This window comes from Eschscholzia californica, unplaced genomic scaffold (genome assembly GCF_041429995.1).
Source record: "Eschscholzia californica isolate CP2 unplaced genomic scaffold, dmEscCali1.0.p SCAF_3, whole genome shotgun sequence".
NCBI lineage: Eukaryota > Viridiplantae > Streptophyta > Magnoliopsida > Ranunculales > Papaveraceae > Eschscholzia > Eschscholzia californica.
In genome coordinates, this window is record NW_028238420.1 from 64,603,792 (window position 1) to 64,622,812 (window position 19,021).

The window sequence follows — 19,021 nt, forward strand, 5'->3', positions numbered from 1 at the left end:
AAAACAACAAAAGACCTTAGAACTTGAAAATAAAATAAGAATTGAATCCTAAAAATGATATACCAGAAGTAAGTGAGTCAATCATGTGGTTTCTTCGACCCCAAAAGACTTCTTTACTACTCTAGGTTATATTTTTCGCCTCTTTTCATGTACTTTCTCTCTCTCTTTATAGAACTTAAAAAGACCTTAGTTGATTAAGGTTCTCCAAAAGGACAATCTGTAAATTGAATGACAGAATCTATAGTAGATAATTTCTACAAATTTGATGTCATTGATGGTTTATATGTGGAGTCAATCCAGTCCAAGGTAATTGAAGTACATGAAGTGTTAACCGTCAATGGATGATTAAAGTGACATAAACTTAAAAAGGGTACTATATAATCATTTTACATAAATTAGGGGGTAAGACAGGATATTGGTCATAAGTTAGAGAGTCAAACAGAAAATAACCCTAGTAAATCATATGATTTGTGAACTAATAACATTTGGCCACGAGTTTTTAGTCCAAAATAAAACACTAAAAGGGCTTGGGGTCCTATTTTAATAGAAAAAGTTTTTTTAGTCCTTTAGGCGATCCGCCCATAATAACCTCAAGTATCAAATACTATTTCCTTGACAGTCCCACTTAGTTTTCATGCCAAATAAAAATAGGTTTTGCTTCTTTCCCTCTCTAAAACCACTTGTTATCTAGGAATGCTTATTATTGGCTTCATTATGTTGTTAAAATAGTTGCATTTATGCAATTCTGTGAAGAATAACAACTTGCTGAAAGCAATGGTCCTATTCGTGTTAAACCCCTACAAGGGGTGTAGTAGGGACTCTCTCGTGGTTTATGAAAATGGGAATTTAGAGGGTTTGGTTAAAATAAATAGCTTTTTCGACTCCAACACTCCAAGGGGTTGGGACGGGATGAATAAAGAAGTTGGTCTTTTAGTTAAAAGAATTGTTGGTAAAACCGCAAAAGAATGTAAATCAAATTGATCAATGAAGAAACATATAAAAATAAATGTCTATACTCTAGTAACTTATACAAAATTAAGAATTGATGCAGAGTAAGGAATGCACGTCTTATTTTTGCTTTCTAAGAGAAACCAAACTTGTGACATAACTTGTCATTGAGGAGCCATGACGAAGGGTTTCTACCACTTTGGATATCTTCCTTTTCCGATCATAATGGTAGTAAACATGACTTGGTTTGCTTGTAGCTATTTGTTGGAGTCCAATGATAATTAGGTCTGTCCCGGCAATTGCTTCAACTTGAAAAACCCACTCATTTTCTTTCCAATTAAAGTGAATAGTTTCTGTTAGAGTAATGGATATGGATCGGCCACCCGATCCATATACCATCCACGACCGACCCGGTCGGGTCTATAATGGGTCCCACCGGTTCCACCTCCTCTTTGTAATTAAGATTAGCAAGTATCTTTTATTGTATGTAATCATATATATTTACCCTAATTAGGTTTTTCTATTCCTATAAATACATGTAAACCTGAATGTAATCGATATACAGAGAAGAATTAATCTCTACAATCTTCTTTACTTCCCTAGCATTCTTCTTCTTTAATATCAAGTTAGTCTTTATAGAACTATCAAAGTTATAGTTCTCACATGGTATAAGAGCCATAAAATTTTTTTTTTTTTGAAAATAATTGATTTTTTGCTTCTCTTATTTCATAATGACTACTGATGCTAGTTCTGAATATACTCCTGGTACTCCACCAAACTCCTCTTCTTTGTTTGGAATTCATCATTCTGATTCACCCACCACCATTCTGATTACCCCTCTTTTAAGTGGAGATAACTATGCCTTCTGGTCTCGAGGGATGAAGATGGCTTTACGAGCAAAAGATAAGCTCGGATTTGTTGATGGTTCAATTCAAAAACCAACAACTCCCATTGATTTACATGCATGGGAGAGATGTAATGACCTTGTGTCAAGTTGGTTAGTCAATTCAGTCAATCCTGACATCCGTCAGTCTATTCTTTATGATGAATCTGCTGCAGAAATCTGGCAAAATCTCTATGAAAGATTTCATCAAACAAACGCGCCTAAGATCTTTCAACTTAAGCGTGCTATTTCTACCTTGAAACAGGAAGGTTCGGATGTCTCAACTTATTTTACTCTTCTCAAATCACATCAGGATGAGCTTCAATCTCTCCTTGCCATTGAACCATGTTTATGTGGTCATGGAAAAGCTCTCATTGATAGGTCTAATCAAGATCGAGCCATGGAGTTCCTTCAAGGTCTCCATGACCGATTTGCTGCTATTCGGAGTCAAATACTACTAATGGACCCTTTTCCATCGGTCCTCAAGATTCATAGCATGGTCAAGCAGGAGGAGATTCAACAAAACCTCACTAACTCGGATCTTCAAACCTCGGAAACCGCAGCCCTAGCTGTCGGGCAACAGTCCTCGGTTGGACGGTTCGATCGGTCCGGTCGTCAAGACCGAAACCGATCCAAACGAACCCGACCCTACTGCGATAACTGTCACCAGCTCGGCCATCTCAAAGCCACGTGTTACAAGCTCCACGGCTATCCGCCACGTCAGCAAAGCAATCAACTCGCCGGTTCGGTGGTTAACGGTTCTGCCGCTAACGGTTCGGGCTCTGACCCACCTCAGCAGGGGGCGCCTTCAGCGACGTCCATGACCCAAGAGCAATACCATCACCTTGTTCGTTTATACGAACAAGGCAATGCTGCTGGAGGCACCTCGGCTGCAGGCACCACCGATCCATTCGTCAATCTAGCAGGTAACACCTCTTATTCCCTTCCATGGGTCATCGATTCCGGTGCCGCTAAAAACATTTGTGCAAACTTATCATCTTTCTCTTCTTATAGAAAAGCACCTCCTTATTATTATGTTCGATTACCGGACGGATCTCGCTCTCATGTTCTTCACATTGGCTCCGTCCCGTTTAGTAAAACTTTTATTCTACATCATGTTTTACATATACCATCATTTAAATTCAATCTCATCTCCGTTTCTGAAGTTACAAAGTCTCTTGATTGTAGTGTTATTTTTGACTCTAAATCTTGTATCTTTCAGGATCCATTAACGACAAGGACGATTGGACTTGGTGATCCTCAAGATGGGCTATATTTTTATCGCACGGAACCTAGAATATTTTCTACTTTTCCTATTTCTTCTAGTAGTTTCAATTTATGGCACTGGCGTTTAGGCCACCCTTCTTTAGATCGTTTTAATTTTATTATTTCTAAAAATCCATGTATTAAGAGTGGATCAATGAATAAAATTCCGTGTGATGTTTGTCCAATATCTAAACAACCGCGTCTTTCTTTTTCTTCTAGTACTTCAAATACTACGCGACCTTTTGAATTAGTCCACATAGACTTATGGGGACCATTTAATGTCATCTCTAACTCCGGATGTCGATACTTCATTACTATAGTTGATGATTTCTCCCGATGTACTTGGGTATATTTACTACACTCCAAATCGGAGACCTTCTCCATTCTCTCTAATTTTATTAATTACACAATCAATCAATTTCACTATAAAATCTCAAACGTCCATTCCGGTAATGGTGAAAATCTCTTCCCTCAAATACAAACAATACGATCCGACAATGGTTCGGAGTTTCTTTCTCGTGACCTTCAACAACTTTTTCTTAAAAAAGGTATCGTTCACCAAAGAAGTTGCGTTTACACACCTCAACAAAATGGTGTGGTAGAACGCAAACATCGTCACATTCTTGATGTGGCTAGGGCTTTACGTTTTCAAGCCCACTTATCTCTCAAATTTTGGGGGGAATGTGTTCTTACGGCCGTCTACCTAATCAACAAAATCCCAACCCCCTTACTTAAAGGAAAATCTCCTCATGAAGTTCTTCTCGGTTCTCCTCCATCTCTTAGTCATCTTCGAGTGTTTGGTTGCTTATGTTATGCACATAACACAAACATAAAACATAAATTTGACCCTCGTGCAACACGTGGAATATTTATAGGATATTCTAACGGACAAAAGGGATATCGTGTCTATGACTTATCAAGTCATAAAATTTTTACGACTCGTAATGTCACCTTTCAAGAAGATCGGTTCCCGATGCAAGAATTTGATCGGTCTCCTCCTTCACCATCAGCCCCATTCCTTCCGATTAGGGATGATGGATCCTTTCACTACCCTTCTGGCCGTGGTGGTACTTCTCTATCGGCACCACTTGTCTCGGTTCAGCCCACTACCGCACTATCTAACGGCAGCTCCTCGGTTCGGTCACAGGGGGAGTATCTCACGGGTCCAAATTCACTCCTTCCTGGTCCCGTTCTTGATGACATTTCTACAGGCACCTCCTCTGGGGGCACTTCTACATATTCATCAACTTCGGTTTCTGCCGACACACCTAATTTACGAAATCTTACGGGTACCTCCTCTGGAGGCACTCCTCTGTTCCCCTCGGCTTCGGCTCCTGTCAACACACCCACGGGCCAAAATCTTACAGGCACCCACATGGATTCTTCTCCCGTCCAGATCACCCCTGGCCGTGTTCTTTCCGATTCCGCCTCTGCCGACACACCGGCCAATGTTGACGTTCTAGTCCGTCCGGTTCGCAATCGCCGTCCTCCGCCTCATCTTGCGGATTATGATTGTAACAATGTTTCCTTCCCATTTTTATATTCTACATCAGATACTCCTTATCCGCTCACTGATTTTTTATCCGTTGACTCCTTTTCTCCTTCTCATAAAGTCTTCTTAACTTCGGTTCTATCTCATTCCGAGCCTACCTCCTTTACTCAGGCCATGACTTCACCTCATTGGAGAGAAGCTATGGCTAATGAGATAAAGGCTCTCCAATCAAATAACACTTGGACCCTAACTCATCTGCCCAATGGTAAGAAACCCATTGGATGTAAATGGGTCTATAAGATCAAATTTCGGGCTGATGGGTCCATTGAACGGTATAAAGCCCGTCTAGTCGCTAAGGGATACACCCAGGTCGAAGGACTTGATTACAATGACACATTTGCTCCGGTCGCAAAATTAGTCACCGTTCGAGTACTCCTTTCTATCGCAGCTATCAAAGGCTGGTCCCTTCATCAGCTCGATGTTAACAACGCTTTCCTCCAAGGAGACCTAGATGAAGAAGTATTCATGAAATTACCACCTGGATTCTCTCCTAAAGGAGAAACAAGGGTCTGTCGCCTTAACAAATCTCTTTACGGCCTCAAACAGGCATCTCGTCAGTGGTTTTCAAAGTTTTCTTCCGTCCTTCTCAAACGGGGCTTTGTTCAATCCCTGTCTGACTACTCACTTTTCACTTATCAAAATTCGACCACCTCATTATATGTGCTGGTCTATGTTGATGACATCATCATTACAGGAAATAATGATGCCGCAATTTCCTCTCTCAAACGTTTCCTCCAGTCAACCTTCTCAATGAAGGATCTTGGCCGCCTTCAGTACTTTTTAGGGATTGAGGTCTCTCGCTCTTCCAAAGGTATATTTCTCTGTCAACGAAAGTATATTGTAGACATCCTCAAAGATTCTGGCTTTACAGCCTCCAAGACTTCCCCATTTCCCATGGATCAAAAGTTGAAGCTTAGTCCCACCGATGGTGTTCCACTACAGGACCCCTCCGTATATCGCCGCCTCATTGGCCGACTTATCTATTTAACCGTCACTCGTCCTGATATCACCTATGCTGTTAACAGTCTTAGTCAGTTCATGCAGGACCCACGCTCCGCTCACTTAGACGCTGCTTATCGCGTTCTTCGCTATCTCAAGGGCTCCATAGGGAAAGGCATTCTTCTGTCTTCCTCTAGCAAGCCACTTATCTCTGGATTTTGTGACTCTGATTGGGCTGGATGCCCGACAACCCGTCGTTCTACCACCGGTTATGTCACCATGCTTGGTTCCAGTCCGCTTTCTTGGAAATCTAAAAAGCAACACACAATAGCCCGATCTTCTGCGGAAGCCGAATATCGGGCCCTTGCTACTCTAACTTGTGAGCTTCAATGGCTCAAATCACTTCTCTCTGATCTCGGCATTAATCATTCTTCTCCTATGCCAGTCCATTGTGACAATAAGGCTGCACTTCACATTGCAGAAAATCCAGTTATTCACGAACGGACCAAGCACATAGAAATTGACTGTCACTTGGTTCGTGAGAAGATTAAAGGAAAGTTAATCTCTCCGCAATTCACTCCCTCTTCGGAACAACTAGCAGATATCTTTACGAAGCCACTTGGTGCAGAAGCCTTCCGCAATACTATTGGCAAGTTGGGCCTCATTAGCATTCCAGCTCCAACTTGAGGGGGAGTGTTAGAGTAATGGATATGGATCGGCCACCCGATCCATATACCATCCACGACCGACCCGGTCGGGTCTATAATGGGTCCCACCGGTTCCACCTCCTCTTTGTAATTAAGATTAGCAAGTATCTTTTATTGTATGTAATCATATATATTTACCCTAATTAGGTTTTTCTATTCCTATAAATACATGTAAACCTGAATGTAATCGATATACAGAGAAGAATTAATCTCTACAATCTTCTTTACTTCCCTAGCATTCTTCTTCTTTAATATCAAGTTAGTCTTTATAGAACTATCAAAGTTATAGTTCTCACAGTTTCCTCAATCCAATTACTACTCTTCTTATCAAAAGAATCTTCACGTAGTATCCACATCTTTAAAGTGTTATTTGTGTCTTTGTATAATAGAGATAAACATCCATCTACCTCTAACAAATTATCCATGCTCTTGACAGGAATAGGGGTTGATATCGTTTTGAATTTTTCATTCCTAACATCAAATGCCACTATAAACTTTTTAGATCTGTCATTGTACTCTGCTGGATAAGGCTTCCAAAATATGAAACCATTTGTATAAATCCAACCTACTTTGTCAATCTCACATGGTAGTTTCTCGTAAACCCTTCTCCAACAATCGTCTTCGCCTAGTGTAAATATCTCGCAAAACCTTTGGCTAACATCCAACGACCACGCATACCATATGCGAATGGCTTTATATACTGTAGTGATAGGATCAAATCCGAATCCATATCTTTCAAGGCAGTAATTACCTAATTTTTTAAGATTACGATTTATTTCTCTTTCCCCCTCTATTGTTCCCAATAGTCTTTTCTCTCTTGTACTGAGATTGTAAACATAAATGAATCTGAAGTGACGAAAACATAACAAACCATTTACGGGCATTAAACGTTATAACGGGCATACTTTTATATCATGGGTTTGACTTTTTGCTTCATGTAAATGCATTGTAGATAAAGAAACTGAAGGTCGTACTGTACGAACTAGAATCATAGAGTTACTTTTTGATCGGGTGTGATATAAATCATGAAAGTGTGAATCGTGTCGAATTAAATACTGCCAATATCTACATACAGATTTAAAACGCATCAGTGACTTTACTGGAAGTCTACTCAATATCTCACATGCTAAAAAATCACCAATACCATCAGCCTTGTCCATAGTCTTCTTCCTCTTCTTCACGATTTTATCTTTCTACTTCTCTGCGTGTTTCTTTCCCTTCCTTAGTATTTCATCTAGGTTTTGTTTTGCAGTGAATAAATAGAAGAAATTGTGATTGGAAATAAAATCTCTTTTCCGATTTTCTCTCTCAATAAATAGTAATCAAAATCTTGATTTCCAACTTTGTATTCTTTTTTCGTGTAGGCGCCCTTTCACAGCCAACTTTTGAAGGGGCTTTGTGCGTGATGGGCGCATACAATGTCTTGTTGGGTTAATTCCGTTTTGTGTCTCAATTTGTGACTTAGCCCGTTTGACTGTTCGATTTGGCCCCGCCTCAATCGTTAAATTTTTTGTGACCTTTTCGGAAAATATCCTCACGAGTAGGGTGGGAAAAAGATCCGGAAGACCGCTATCCGACCCGTTCGACCGAGATAAAAAGTGTCCATGGACACCCGATGGTCATAACGGTCAGTGTCCGACCGGCCCGAAAGAATTGGCGGACGGTCACGGTCAAAATTCTATGTCGAAGGACCGACCGCTGACCGACCGGTACGAGTGACCGAATAGGTTGACCGACTAAACTGTCCTCATTTTTAGAAGTTGACCGTTGAATTTTATAGACATATGAATATATGATGATCGTTGGCTATAGTCATATAGTCCTCTGGAAGACCAAACATTAGTGCATGGCTTAATTATATTTTGTCAAATGATGATCCACTGTGTTTTTTCTTTTTTATATTTACTTTTGATTTCTTGGCTAAACATCTTCATTTGTAAGTAATTTTGTTTGTGGTAATAAAAATAAAATTCTGAATTAAGTAAATTTATTGGAAAGTCCGGACCGAGACCGTCCGGTGTCCGACTGGACCGGTAAAATAAACGGTCTTGGACGGTCAATGGACAAAGAATTCTTGAGAGTGACCGTCCGAGTCCGCCCGAGTAAATAGGTGGTCACCAACAGTTTATGTCCGAGTCGACCGGTTCGATGAAGTTAGAGTCCGAAACCGACCGGTCCGGACCGATTCCCACCCCAAAATGGAATTAACCTCTTAAATATGAAACTAAATCTTTGACAAGACTATCTGAATAACTCAATTGAATCAGGATGAGCCAAACATAGCTACATATAACGAGTTTTCAACAAGAACCAAACACACAATATATAAGTCAAATATTCCTCATTTTCAATAAAAATATATCAGTGCTCCACTTTTAGGATCTACGTTCATCGCGTGTTACACAAGAATATATGACATATAAATGTAAACTAGAATCATTATAAACTCAGGTTATTAAATCTTGATTTAACTTATCAACTGTTAGGATCTACGGTCTTCTTCACTTTTCTTGGTCAAACAACAACCAAATCTCATTAACTCTGTTTTGATATTCAAACCGAGAACTGTACTGGGCCACAGTATAATTAGATTTAGTAGAGTTGGTACCCCGACTTTTTTCAATGAGAGGCAACCATTTAGACCCTGCGAGACTAGCATGTAGTGCTGCAGCTTCTTCTCCAACTTCAGAGTCAACAGATGCGAACCCACCGAATTGTCTAACGGCAACATATTTGGTACTCCACTTCTGAACCGATAACCCGTCACTAGTAGGTGGATTTGCTTGATTCTCTTTAGGGGTGTAAAGGCTAACAACAAATGAGGAATCACATAGAGGACCATCACTTGGAGTAATATGAGTTAGTACTGGAGCTGTCATCGCTATCTTCTTATTTTTACTGTTCTTCCCTTGAATATAATCAAATAGCCTGTAAAAAAAAATGAATATGTTAATTAGACACATATTCTCTCTGACAACGGATTTATTTAAAAAAAAAATTTAACGATGATGAAACAAATTTTAAAAATTAAATATTAGAAGAGTATTCTAATTCTTACTGTCGGAAACCAGTTTTAGTGGAATCAACAAAGGATATGTTCTCGATAGGAGAAGTGGATATCCACGTGGATGAATTGAGCCGACGAATTTCAAAGCCATTTCCAGAATCAATGACATCGAAACTGGGACACTCTATACGTCCACAAGTCGAAGGAAAAGTGAAGGTTTTATTATCACTTGCTAGACTTGGACTAAGTGCGGATATAAGGAGACCAAATAGACAGAAAGTGAGTTTGAAGAAGTTCATTTGAGCCATATTGAGTGATAAGAGTTGAGGTAGAAACAAATAGACTAAAAGTGAATGATTTTTTTTTATATCTTTGTTGTAACCAAGTTTCTCTATTTATAGATTAAAGATTGAAGTTTTATAAGGTATTTATTTTTTGAACGTTTGAAATATTAAAGAAAATAGATTTTTAGTATTTACATACTATACATATGTTTATATTTCCATGTTGAGTATTACGTTTTCTAAGGCATACAAACTGTATAAAGATAAGGATGTATGTTAGTGTTTGAAATATAATCCTCAAATCTTGAAAATCTATTAAAGGAAAATGGGATGAAAAAAAGTAAAACTTAATCTATCTACAATAATCTTGTCGGTAGTGAGTTACAATTCGATTCTTAAAATGATCTACAACAATATGTAAAATGAATATTTATATAATTGATTCTAAATATTTTGTGAATTTTTTAATTATGGTGTGTTCGGATGAAGGAATCATGAATCCATGGAGCCAGTGTAGAAATTTCATGATTCATAGTTATGTTTTATTTTCTCATGAATCAACAGGATCTTGCACTAGAAGAAGTCCATACATATGATTGAATAAAATAACATTAATAATCACATAGGATCACATACCTCTTTCTCCTTGCAAATAGGTAAATAAGAATAGAATAAGAAGAAGATAAATCCAATAGCCCTTCCTTCAGAGTAGACACAAAAACAATAGTAGTCAAGGTAGTCTTCACCTCTCTCCCTTTGTTAGCAATTGAAAATGGGTTTCACAATTTTTTTTTGTTTGCTTGCTTAGTGAGAGGTGGGACTCCCCTACCTTTATAAAGAAAAACTAAATCTCCCAAATCCCTGCCCATTATGGGAAATGGAGAATAGAGGGAATGCACCAACCAATAGTGTACTGCCAACTCACCAAGCAGTTAAACTTAATCAGGTAACCAAATATATACTTGGTAAAACTTTTATCTCATTCCACTTTTGCAACAACAAAAATCCAGCCAATAAAATATTGATTGTATATGACCAAATATAGTTTATTTAAATAGGGAGAAAATATAAAACTAATTTGGTTACTATTTAAATAAAATATCTTACATTCTCCCACTTGGTCAATACAAACATAGTTAGTTTTAGAAAACGACTGGATTTCCAGATTTAAAAAACGGGTGGCCACCCTGAAGTTAAAAAATAACAATTTGTTGCATTAGCGTTTTCTGAGATCATTCCTGAAGACCTTCACCCAAATCGAATAATACCACTAGCAACGGATCATGAAGACACAACACATTCATTTTGATGCAAGGGTCGTTCCATGGTCTCAATGTTAGTACCATCAATCTTTTCGAGCCATCCTTATACTTTACGGTGGTTATTAATATGGTGCATTTTGGGCAACACAACTTATTAATGTGTTCCCATATCGTCCAAACTTCATGCAACAACATGTGCATGTCATCTTGATATTTTACAGCGTCCGCTATGTGAATAACCATCACCAACTATCCAAGATGAAGGCTTTTGAAACATGGTGCCCTATCATGTTCAGCCTAAGTTACATCTAGAGCTTGTATGAAGCTCATTGGGCTACAACTTTATGTTTGTAATGCACGTGCAAAAATTTATTCATAATGCATTCATGTAATTGTGTCAGAAGGATAACATTTTATTTGAATCATAATCAAATTATAACTACTCCTACAAATAAACTCAAATAAATGACTCTACAACTCCCATGAGTGATACTAGCTCCTTATAAATCTTAGGTGGAAGCCCTTTAGTTAATGGGTCTGCAACCAGAAGTTGAGTAGAGATGTGGGGAATGACAATGAGACCTTCTCGAACCTTATCTCTAACATAGAGATATTTGATCATGATGTACTTGCTTCTCTTAGACGGATTATCGTTCTCCACAAATCTCACAACAGCAGCATTATCGCAAAAAATCTTCATCGGCTTGTGAATTGAGTCTACTATAGACAATTCACTAATAAAGTTCTTCAACCATATGGCATGTTGAGTAGCCTCAAAACAAGCAACATATTCTGCTTCCATAGTTGATGATGTAATCAGTGATTGTTTCGCATGTAGGGATTTACACCCTTCTACTAGTGTTTATAGCGGAAATATGACATCTAATGTCTACACTAGTATTCCCAGGATCACATGCAAAACTAGTAATTAATCTAATGGAGATAGTAGATTACCTTAATCGCTTTTCCCTCGAACTAGTTGAATTGATTGAAGAAGACCAAGAGCTTCAAGTGTAGCTCCTCTACTTGGGACACGAGCAATCAATTTGATCTCCCACCTTGTTGTATAGCTAGCACACCAATGGTGGTTGGAAGAAGAACTCCTTTCTTCTTGACTAGATAGATAGTAATGGGAATTAGCTCACTTTCTCCTCTCTACTTGATGTGGTAGAGTAAGAAAGCTTAGAGAGAAATTCCACACCTTATTCTCTGCCCTAAGAGTGTTTATATAGAACCCTAATAAGAATCCACCTCCTTTTAGGTTTCCTAAAACACCCTTTAGAATAAGATTTAGGGAAATAGTCAAAAATAGCAACTATTGGTATTTTATCAATTCCCTAAGGAGGAGGTGTCCAAACACCACGAAAATTGGCAGATATAATTTTTATTATATCAGAAACTAACCCTCCAAAATTCAGCCCAATCCGAGTCCTAGAAGTACCCGAACCGGTCTAGGCCCAAAAATCCTGTTTTTGGCCTTTTTGTACTATCTTTGCCTAATTCCTTTTTAGGCCTATGAGATATGTTTATGGGACACTCCCATGATTATATCTCACTCCCACTAGTCATATCCTAGATCAATTTGTCACTCTTATGTATAACCCGTTGTAGGATCCGATCGAAGTTAGCCGCGAATTACTTCGTAATTCGACGATCGTAGTTGGTCTCTAGCTACAACTCTACGATCCCTAAATCAATCGGACTTGATGATCTTCCACATCAATTGTCCTATCCGACAAATTGTTCGCATTGTCACCTTGGTCGAAGGACATCTCCTTCAACTCCTTCAGACTCCCACTTGGACTTAGATCAAGTGCAATGCCTCGATTCCCGTGTCAATTTAGTATCCCATCTGATACGTCACATCTTTCAGACTTTCTTGATATCCGAGTATAACTGTAAAAGACAAATGATTAACTTTTAATCCGTTTGAGCGCGGCCACGCATTTTCAGTTGCTACTCATCAAGTGGCCTTGAGACACTTTGTACCTAATGTGATTAGGGTGACACAATCCATTCTTGCGCTCCCACTTAACTTCATGTCTATCCTGTCCTTCCCAGTATTCGTCTTTATAACCTCCTTTTACGGCGCGGCGTTTAACGGAACCAAAGTCGGGCATTCCTTACATAAGATGAGTGGAGCACTCATGTTTTGAGGAATCTCTCCAATTGTCTTTATGAGAAGTATTGACGTTCATCACGAATGATGTACTTCTCATTTGAGGGTTATCCAGTGTATAAACCTTTTATACACCCACGTAGTCGAATAGAATATACTATTCCTATAGCCCATGAAACTGCGCTAACCCATCGACTCCCGTGCTAGTCTTCGTGAGTCATTGTTGTCCATGCAATGACCTGGACCAGGGATTTTTGATAATAATTATTCCAAGTTCACTTAATAGGGTTTCATTCATCAGATCACGTATCTGACAAACCTATTCGGAACGTTTTATTATCGATGGACTGTCGTTTAAACACTAAACCAAGTTTAGACGACTGGTGAAATAATTCTTATTATTTCTGATAACGAGAGTTGTAAATCTGAGCCTCTTCCGTAAAACTCCTTTTACCCACTCAGTTTTACTTGTCGAGGTTTAAAATTATACCTCATGCCTTAGACTGTGTATGAATCTCATACTATGTCTAAGGTGACAGTTTAGTTTGACTACCGTGGTAGTCGGTTTTAAACTTTGCTTATTATCAATTAATTTGAAGATTACTATCTTCAACCTTGATAATATCTAGTAATCTTTACTAGAGTTAAGGCCTTTAATTCTTTGTGTAGTATTTGCAACAGTTCCCGGCTTAAAACACTTTTAGCCTACTTTCCTTCCATGTCTGGAAGTTTGCTACGATGACATGTTCAACTTTGTACTACTTCATCCTTTGGCCTTCTAGGATGTACTAAGTAGTGTTTCGGTTTTCCAATCCGAATTCGGATGTTTAAATGCTAATCATGTCCAACATGATTGACTTTATGTTTTCGAACATAAATGTCTCTCTCATGCGTGCTAGCTCATCGGTGTCTTTTAGACTCCGAGTTTTGCAACGCCCTCTGTCATGAGTTTTTGGGTCGAAATTCTTTTAGACTTTCCGAGTCTTAGATTTTCTGTTTCGGATCTCAAGCATCTCAGCGTACTGAGTCTCTCTAATCCTATCATCCTTTTGATCTATGGTTATAGATCTTCAGATGCCCAAAATGGCATTTTATCCTTTTGTGTGTGGTCCTTTATTGAGTCAGTTCGTTACTGTTATACAACACCTTATGTCGTACTCAATCTTTTGTATGTACTATGCATATGGACCCGGAAGGTTTGTTTACTCCCACTTACCTTCTTGAAACTCGTGATTCAAGATTTTCTTCATTCTCCAGGAATCAAATTTCTCTGATTGCCTTTTGAATCGAAGATTCTAACTCTTGCATGCTTTTAATCCGTCGATAGATTTCTGAAGCATGCTTGTGGACATAACTTGATTGAAAGAATCTTATTCTTCTTGTCTAGTTTCGGGTCTAGTTTCGGGAAACATGAATGTTTCCATCCTTCTCAGTTTTCTACTTTGGAAAACCAATTTAGGTCTTCTGTTGACTTAAATTATCAAGCTTCATGTCTTGACGAGATATGGATTCCACGATGATTTTGGCTTCTAGCCAAAATCTAGAGTCAGTTTCCGTTTCTGCGCAGGTCTTTTATCTCTTCAGAAAAAACCTTTATTTTCTGTGTCTTTGAGATTTGACCTTTTAGGGCTTTTGAACAACAATTTGGAATTTTCTCAACTACTTTGAGATATTCCTTTAGAGACACTTTCACTTGTTTTGAGAGTTCTCCGGCGAATGACATTCGCTTTTGTGCGGTGGGTTTATAAGATTATATCTTTAACCTTTCCTTTTCCAAGGAGTCGCAGTTTGTTGCTCTTGGTCGAATTTAATCGACTTGTACAAGTTTCATGATTGTTCTTCATGACCCTCCATGATTTTTCTCATGATCGAATTAAATCGACTTGTACTTTTCTCCCACTTATTCTTGTAATAATTAGTGTTTTCTCCCAGACTACTAGGTGTGCTAATTATTAGAAGAATACTATCATGAGCAACAAATACTTTGTTCTCTTGATTGGTTATGGAAGAAGCCCAAATTTCTTTTTTAAAAAAGAAATTGCGTCAGATATTAGCTAGTTTTGTAATGCTTTTACAAATTTAGCTTTAGACGGAATTTTGGGAAGTGTGAAAACAATCGTTTATAGAATATGTCCCAAAATATTCGGAAGACTGGCTTAAACCCATCTTTGATCGAATTATGCATAGCAATGTTCGATTGCTCCCTTGAATCCACCATCCGTCGGATGTGTTCCATGGAGCAGAGTTGGGAAACTGTTTCTCAACTCCTTTGATGGTTATCAAGTGTTTGACTCAAGTTTTCACTATCTTGTCAAAGTGATTCTTTACTTCGGTTTGTACTTTGTTTGAACCTTTCAAACATTCTGACTTATACTTTATGATTTGTACGTTTCCATACTTCATGAAGTTGTCAGAGTACGTATTTGAAGTTTCTCTCGTTAGCTTCTGCAAGTAAACTTATAGGTCTGCATAACACCGTATGAGTCCTAATAGATTACTAGTCTTTATGCCTTTTGAAAAGGGTGACTTTGTCAATTAGTCCTTAAGACCCAATTGACAATGCTGAAGTTTAATGAGTTTGAATCTCTTGATTTTAGCCATTATCAATGTTAACCTTCAGTTAATTTTATCACTGGTTTAAAACATCAGACGTTTCTAGAAGAACAAAATAATCACTATTAAGTTCTAAGCTAGATCAGTGTCTAAAAGAAGACTTCGATCCCGTTCAGCATCCCTAGCATTACTGCTTCTGCTCCCTCTTGGATCTTTACTTCTTTTAGTCAAGTATGTGATTTCCTTGAGCTCCCACTGAGCCGCTCATCTGGTCTTAAATACCTGATGAAGGAATTTTACGATACTTGTTTTTAACTTTGTTAACAAGGATACGGAATCGGAATTCATAATTCCATTCCTTTTGTCCTCCAGGTGCTAAAGGTAGTTTCCTTTTAAATGGTCTAGCCATTGTTCAGAAACATTCACAGTAATGAGAAATACTCTTGATCATGTACTCGGTAGCTGCTTTTCTTTGATCAAATGTTTGTCTCACTTGACTGATCCTTTTGCCCTTTTGAATCTATTTCTTAGATTCTTTGTACCAAATCTCAAGAACCTTTCTTAGACTGGATATTCCCGTATGTTCTGCTCAGTTTGTTTGTAACAACCTGAGTGACTCATCTAAGGTCTTATCTATCTTTGTTCAATCAATATTGAATTGGGTGATAGATGTATTCTGTTGTCTTCCGTTAGGATGACTTTCAGATTGCCTTGGAGGTCTCGTACCTCTCCATTTATGACTTCTGTGGGAAATTCTTCCTCAGTTTGTCTTAATGGTTATGCTAGCATTCATTATTCTTCTAAAGAGAATGTTATACGATTGCTTGCAAATGGCTTTTGACCTTCTCTTGTATGAGTCAACATTGGGATTGGGTATTCTAGTGACCTTCCTTTTGAATCTGAGAATTATTCTCGGATTCATTCTTCCATTCTAGGAAGTGGATCAGCACCTCCCTTAGGTGTGATTCAATGTTGAAATCGTTTGTGTCATCTTAAAACTACATAAAGAAATGGCAAAGTTTTAAAACTCGTTATCGTTTTTGAAAAACATTAGTTTTCCCACATTATTCAATAAAAATCGTCCCCGATTGAATAAGTGATTCCAAGACCCCAGTTCTTCGAAGTAAAGCGGACGAAGGCCCTACCCTTTGACTCCGTCGTTCCGGGTGAGTGAATTCCTTCACTGATCATACCTTATGACTCTTGGTTAATAGATTTCATTAATGAATGACTAATCTATCCTTTTGCCTCGAGTATCCAAGACTCTCTTGCTGATCTCGTTGAGTAGAACCATTTAGACGTGTAGGCCTCTTCTATAGACCTACCCGCATTGTCCCAAGGTAGAGGAGGTACTCTGCGAAGGCCGACCCACCTTCCTCGAACAAGGGCGCAACGAGTGTCTTAATCTGGATAGGCGATTACTCAAGATTACTTTTGGGGACTTTTACGCTAGTCTGGCATTTTTTATAGTGAACTATTTAGCCTAACTAACATCCACGACATAAAGCGTAAATAAGTAAGTTAATGCGCGCGAGAAAGTAAATCAAGCAGACATGGATCCTAGTATGGCCCCTAACCTTGAAGATCTAATCACCCTTGGTTTTCTTCTTGTTTCGCCTTTTGGTTCGTCTTAGATCGCCATCTTTGAACCTCCATTGATTTCTCCCACTCGCCTTTGGATTTCATCCTCGAGTTTCTTCAATGGACTCATAGACCCTAAACTCTAATTACAAAACTTCTAACGATTCGCAGATCGTATAAACTTGAAATTAAAATTAATTACAAAGCATGCACCCATCCGTGCTTAAAACAAGAATAAAGAAATAAATCTATGGCCATACTAGTTTCCCGCATTCACATCACATGCAATCATATAATATATCAAGGCTAAGAATTATATATGCATGATTATCTTGGGAGATACTTTTGTTGACATCACATGTCACATTACGGACCTTAAGTCTAAATTCGAAGAATTCTACTAGTGGTGCTTTCCGGTTTTATCTTTTATGATTTCTAAAATCATCTTTAAGAAAAACTCCGTTTTGGGCTCGAGAAAGCCCGGGTCAATTTCGGAAAAAATATTGGTTCGATTCTTAATGATTTCATAAATCAATTTAAAGAGAAATCCGTTTTGGGCTATTGGATGGCCCGGATTGATTTTGGAATTATTTGGTTGGAATCGGAAAATAATTTTTGGCAAAAACTCCCACTCGAATGATGATCCCTTTTCGTGGTCCGAAAAGCCTCGAAAAAGCCCGGGACAAGTCCTAGACAAGTCCCGGCCCAAGCCCAAAAAGAGCTCGGACAAGGTCCGGACATAGCACGGCCCATAGGGCCGGCATGTCCTGGCCGAGGCCTATCAAGGCCTGGTCTCGTCCTGGCCGGAGCCAGGACGCTAGTCCATGTACCAGACGCGTCCTAGACGTGTCTGGTACTGGACCGGACCAGCACTAGGTGTCTCAGACTAGTCCGAGACACCCAGAACCTCCCAGACGCGTCTCCAAGACGTGTCTGGTCGAGTGCTCTGGACGCGTCCTAGACGCGTCCAGGAAGCTCCTTCGCAGCTGCTGGTCGCGTCTTAGACGCGACCTGGACGCGTCTTCAAGACGCGTCCTTAGTAGCTGCTCTGGACGCGTCTTTGAGACGCGTCCAGAAGCTTCTGTCGCAGCTGCTGGTCGCGTCTTCAAGACGCGTCTCAGCAGCTGCTCTGGACGCGTCCAGAGGACGCATCCAGGAGCTTCTGGTCCGGCCAGGAGGCTTCCTGGCCGGACACTAGGGTTTTTCAAAACCCTAGTTTCCAAAAAGAAATTTTTTTTTTTTCTTATGCAACTCTAAGTTGCTATTTTCCAATTTTAAAACTTTTCTTAAATTTTTGAAATTCCTTTTAGAACACTTTTAAAAAAATTTTAAAACTTTTAGAAACTTTTAAATTTTTCCAAATTTGTTTTGAGAGCTTCCTAAAGTCAAAACTACTCTTTTTAGAACACTTCTAAAATTCCAAAATTTTGTTTTTCAAAAGTTTCCAAAACTTAAAAACAACTCTTAATCAAACCAATTTTGGATCAAAATATAGGTTTTTGAAATTTTTCAAAGAACAATTTTGAAATCAATTTTGAAAAATCTTTGAATCCAATTCATAATTAATCAAATTTTATGTTTAAAACCTTTTTAAATATAACTATCAACATAATCAAGCATGGATTAGTTTGAAATTCAATGAAATTGAGTCTTTTAAAACACTTTTAATCATCAATTTGATTCTCAATTTGAAAATTTATTGAATCCCATCAAATTATGAGTTTAAAATACTTTTAAAAACATCTTTTAAAATACTTTTATAAACTCAATTTTCAAACTATTAAGCATATTAATTAGTTCGATTCTTAGCAAAAACTAGTTAAAGGCAAGAGGCTCTGATACCACTGTAGGGATTTACACCCTTCTACTAGTGTTTATAGCGGAAATATGACATCTAATGTCTACACTAGTATTCCCAGG

The 19,021-nt window shown here is 38.5% G+C and overlaps 3 protein-coding genes across 3 annotated transcripts; 1 reads left to right on the top strand and 2 right to left on the bottom strand.

The window, feature by feature from the left end:
* The first annotated feature begins 1,679 nt into the window (after positions 1-1,679).
* LOC147553314 (uncharacterized) lies at positions 1,680-3,088 on the top strand. Its single transcript, XM_086668701.1, has 2 exons — positions 1,680-2,757; positions 3,054-3,088. Exons 1-2 carry the CDS (start codon positions 1,680-1,682, stop codon positions 3,086-3,088), a joined length of 1,113 nt encoding a protein of 370 aa, XP_086524827.1.
* A 3,473-nt stretch (positions 3,089-6,561) lies between these two features.
* LOC147553315 (putative F-box protein At4g21240) lies at positions 6,562-7,179 on the bottom strand. The gene has a single exon (XM_086668702.1). It carries the CDS (start codon positions 7,177-7,179, stop codon positions 6,562-6,564), a length of 618 nt encoding a protein of 205 aa, XP_086524828.1.
* A 1,617-nt stretch (positions 7,180-8,796) lies between these two features.
* On the bottom strand, positions 8,797-9,610 carry LOC147553316 (uncharacterized). Its single transcript, XM_086668703.1, has 2 exons — positions 9,354-9,610; positions 8,797-9,223 (listed from the first exon to the last, which is right to left on the bottom strand). The coding sequence occupies exons 1-2, from the start codon at positions 9,608-9,610 to the stop codon at positions 8,797-8,799; spliced, it is 684 nt and encodes a 227-aa protein (XP_086524829.1).
* Positions 9,611-19,021: the final 9,411 nt, after the last annotated feature.

What these genes read in the sequence shown, in the direction of transcription:
- LOC147553314 (XM_086668701.1), top strand. Translation starts at nt 1,680, where the DNA reads ATGACTACTGATGCTAGTTCTGAATATACTCCTGGTACTCCACCAAAC. An exon ending in TCCATTCGTCAATCTAGCAG is followed by an intron (nt 2,758 to 3,053) that starts GTAACACCTCTT and finishes TGTATCTTTCAG; the next exon opens with GATCCATTAACGACAAGGAC.
- LOC147553316 (XM_086668703.1), bottom strand. Translation starts at nt 9,610, where the DNA reads ATGGCTCAAATGAACTTCTTCAAACTCACTTTCTGTCTATTTGGTCTC. An exon ending in ACTAAAACTGGTTTCCGACA is followed by an intron (nt 9,224 to 9,353) that starts GTAAGAATTAGA and finishes TTTTTTTTACAG; the next exon opens with GCTATTTGATTATATTCAAG.
- LOC147553315 (XM_086668702.1), bottom strand. Translation starts at nt 7,179, where the DNA reads ATGCCCGTAAATGGTTTGTTATGTTTTCGTCACTTCAGATTCATTTAT.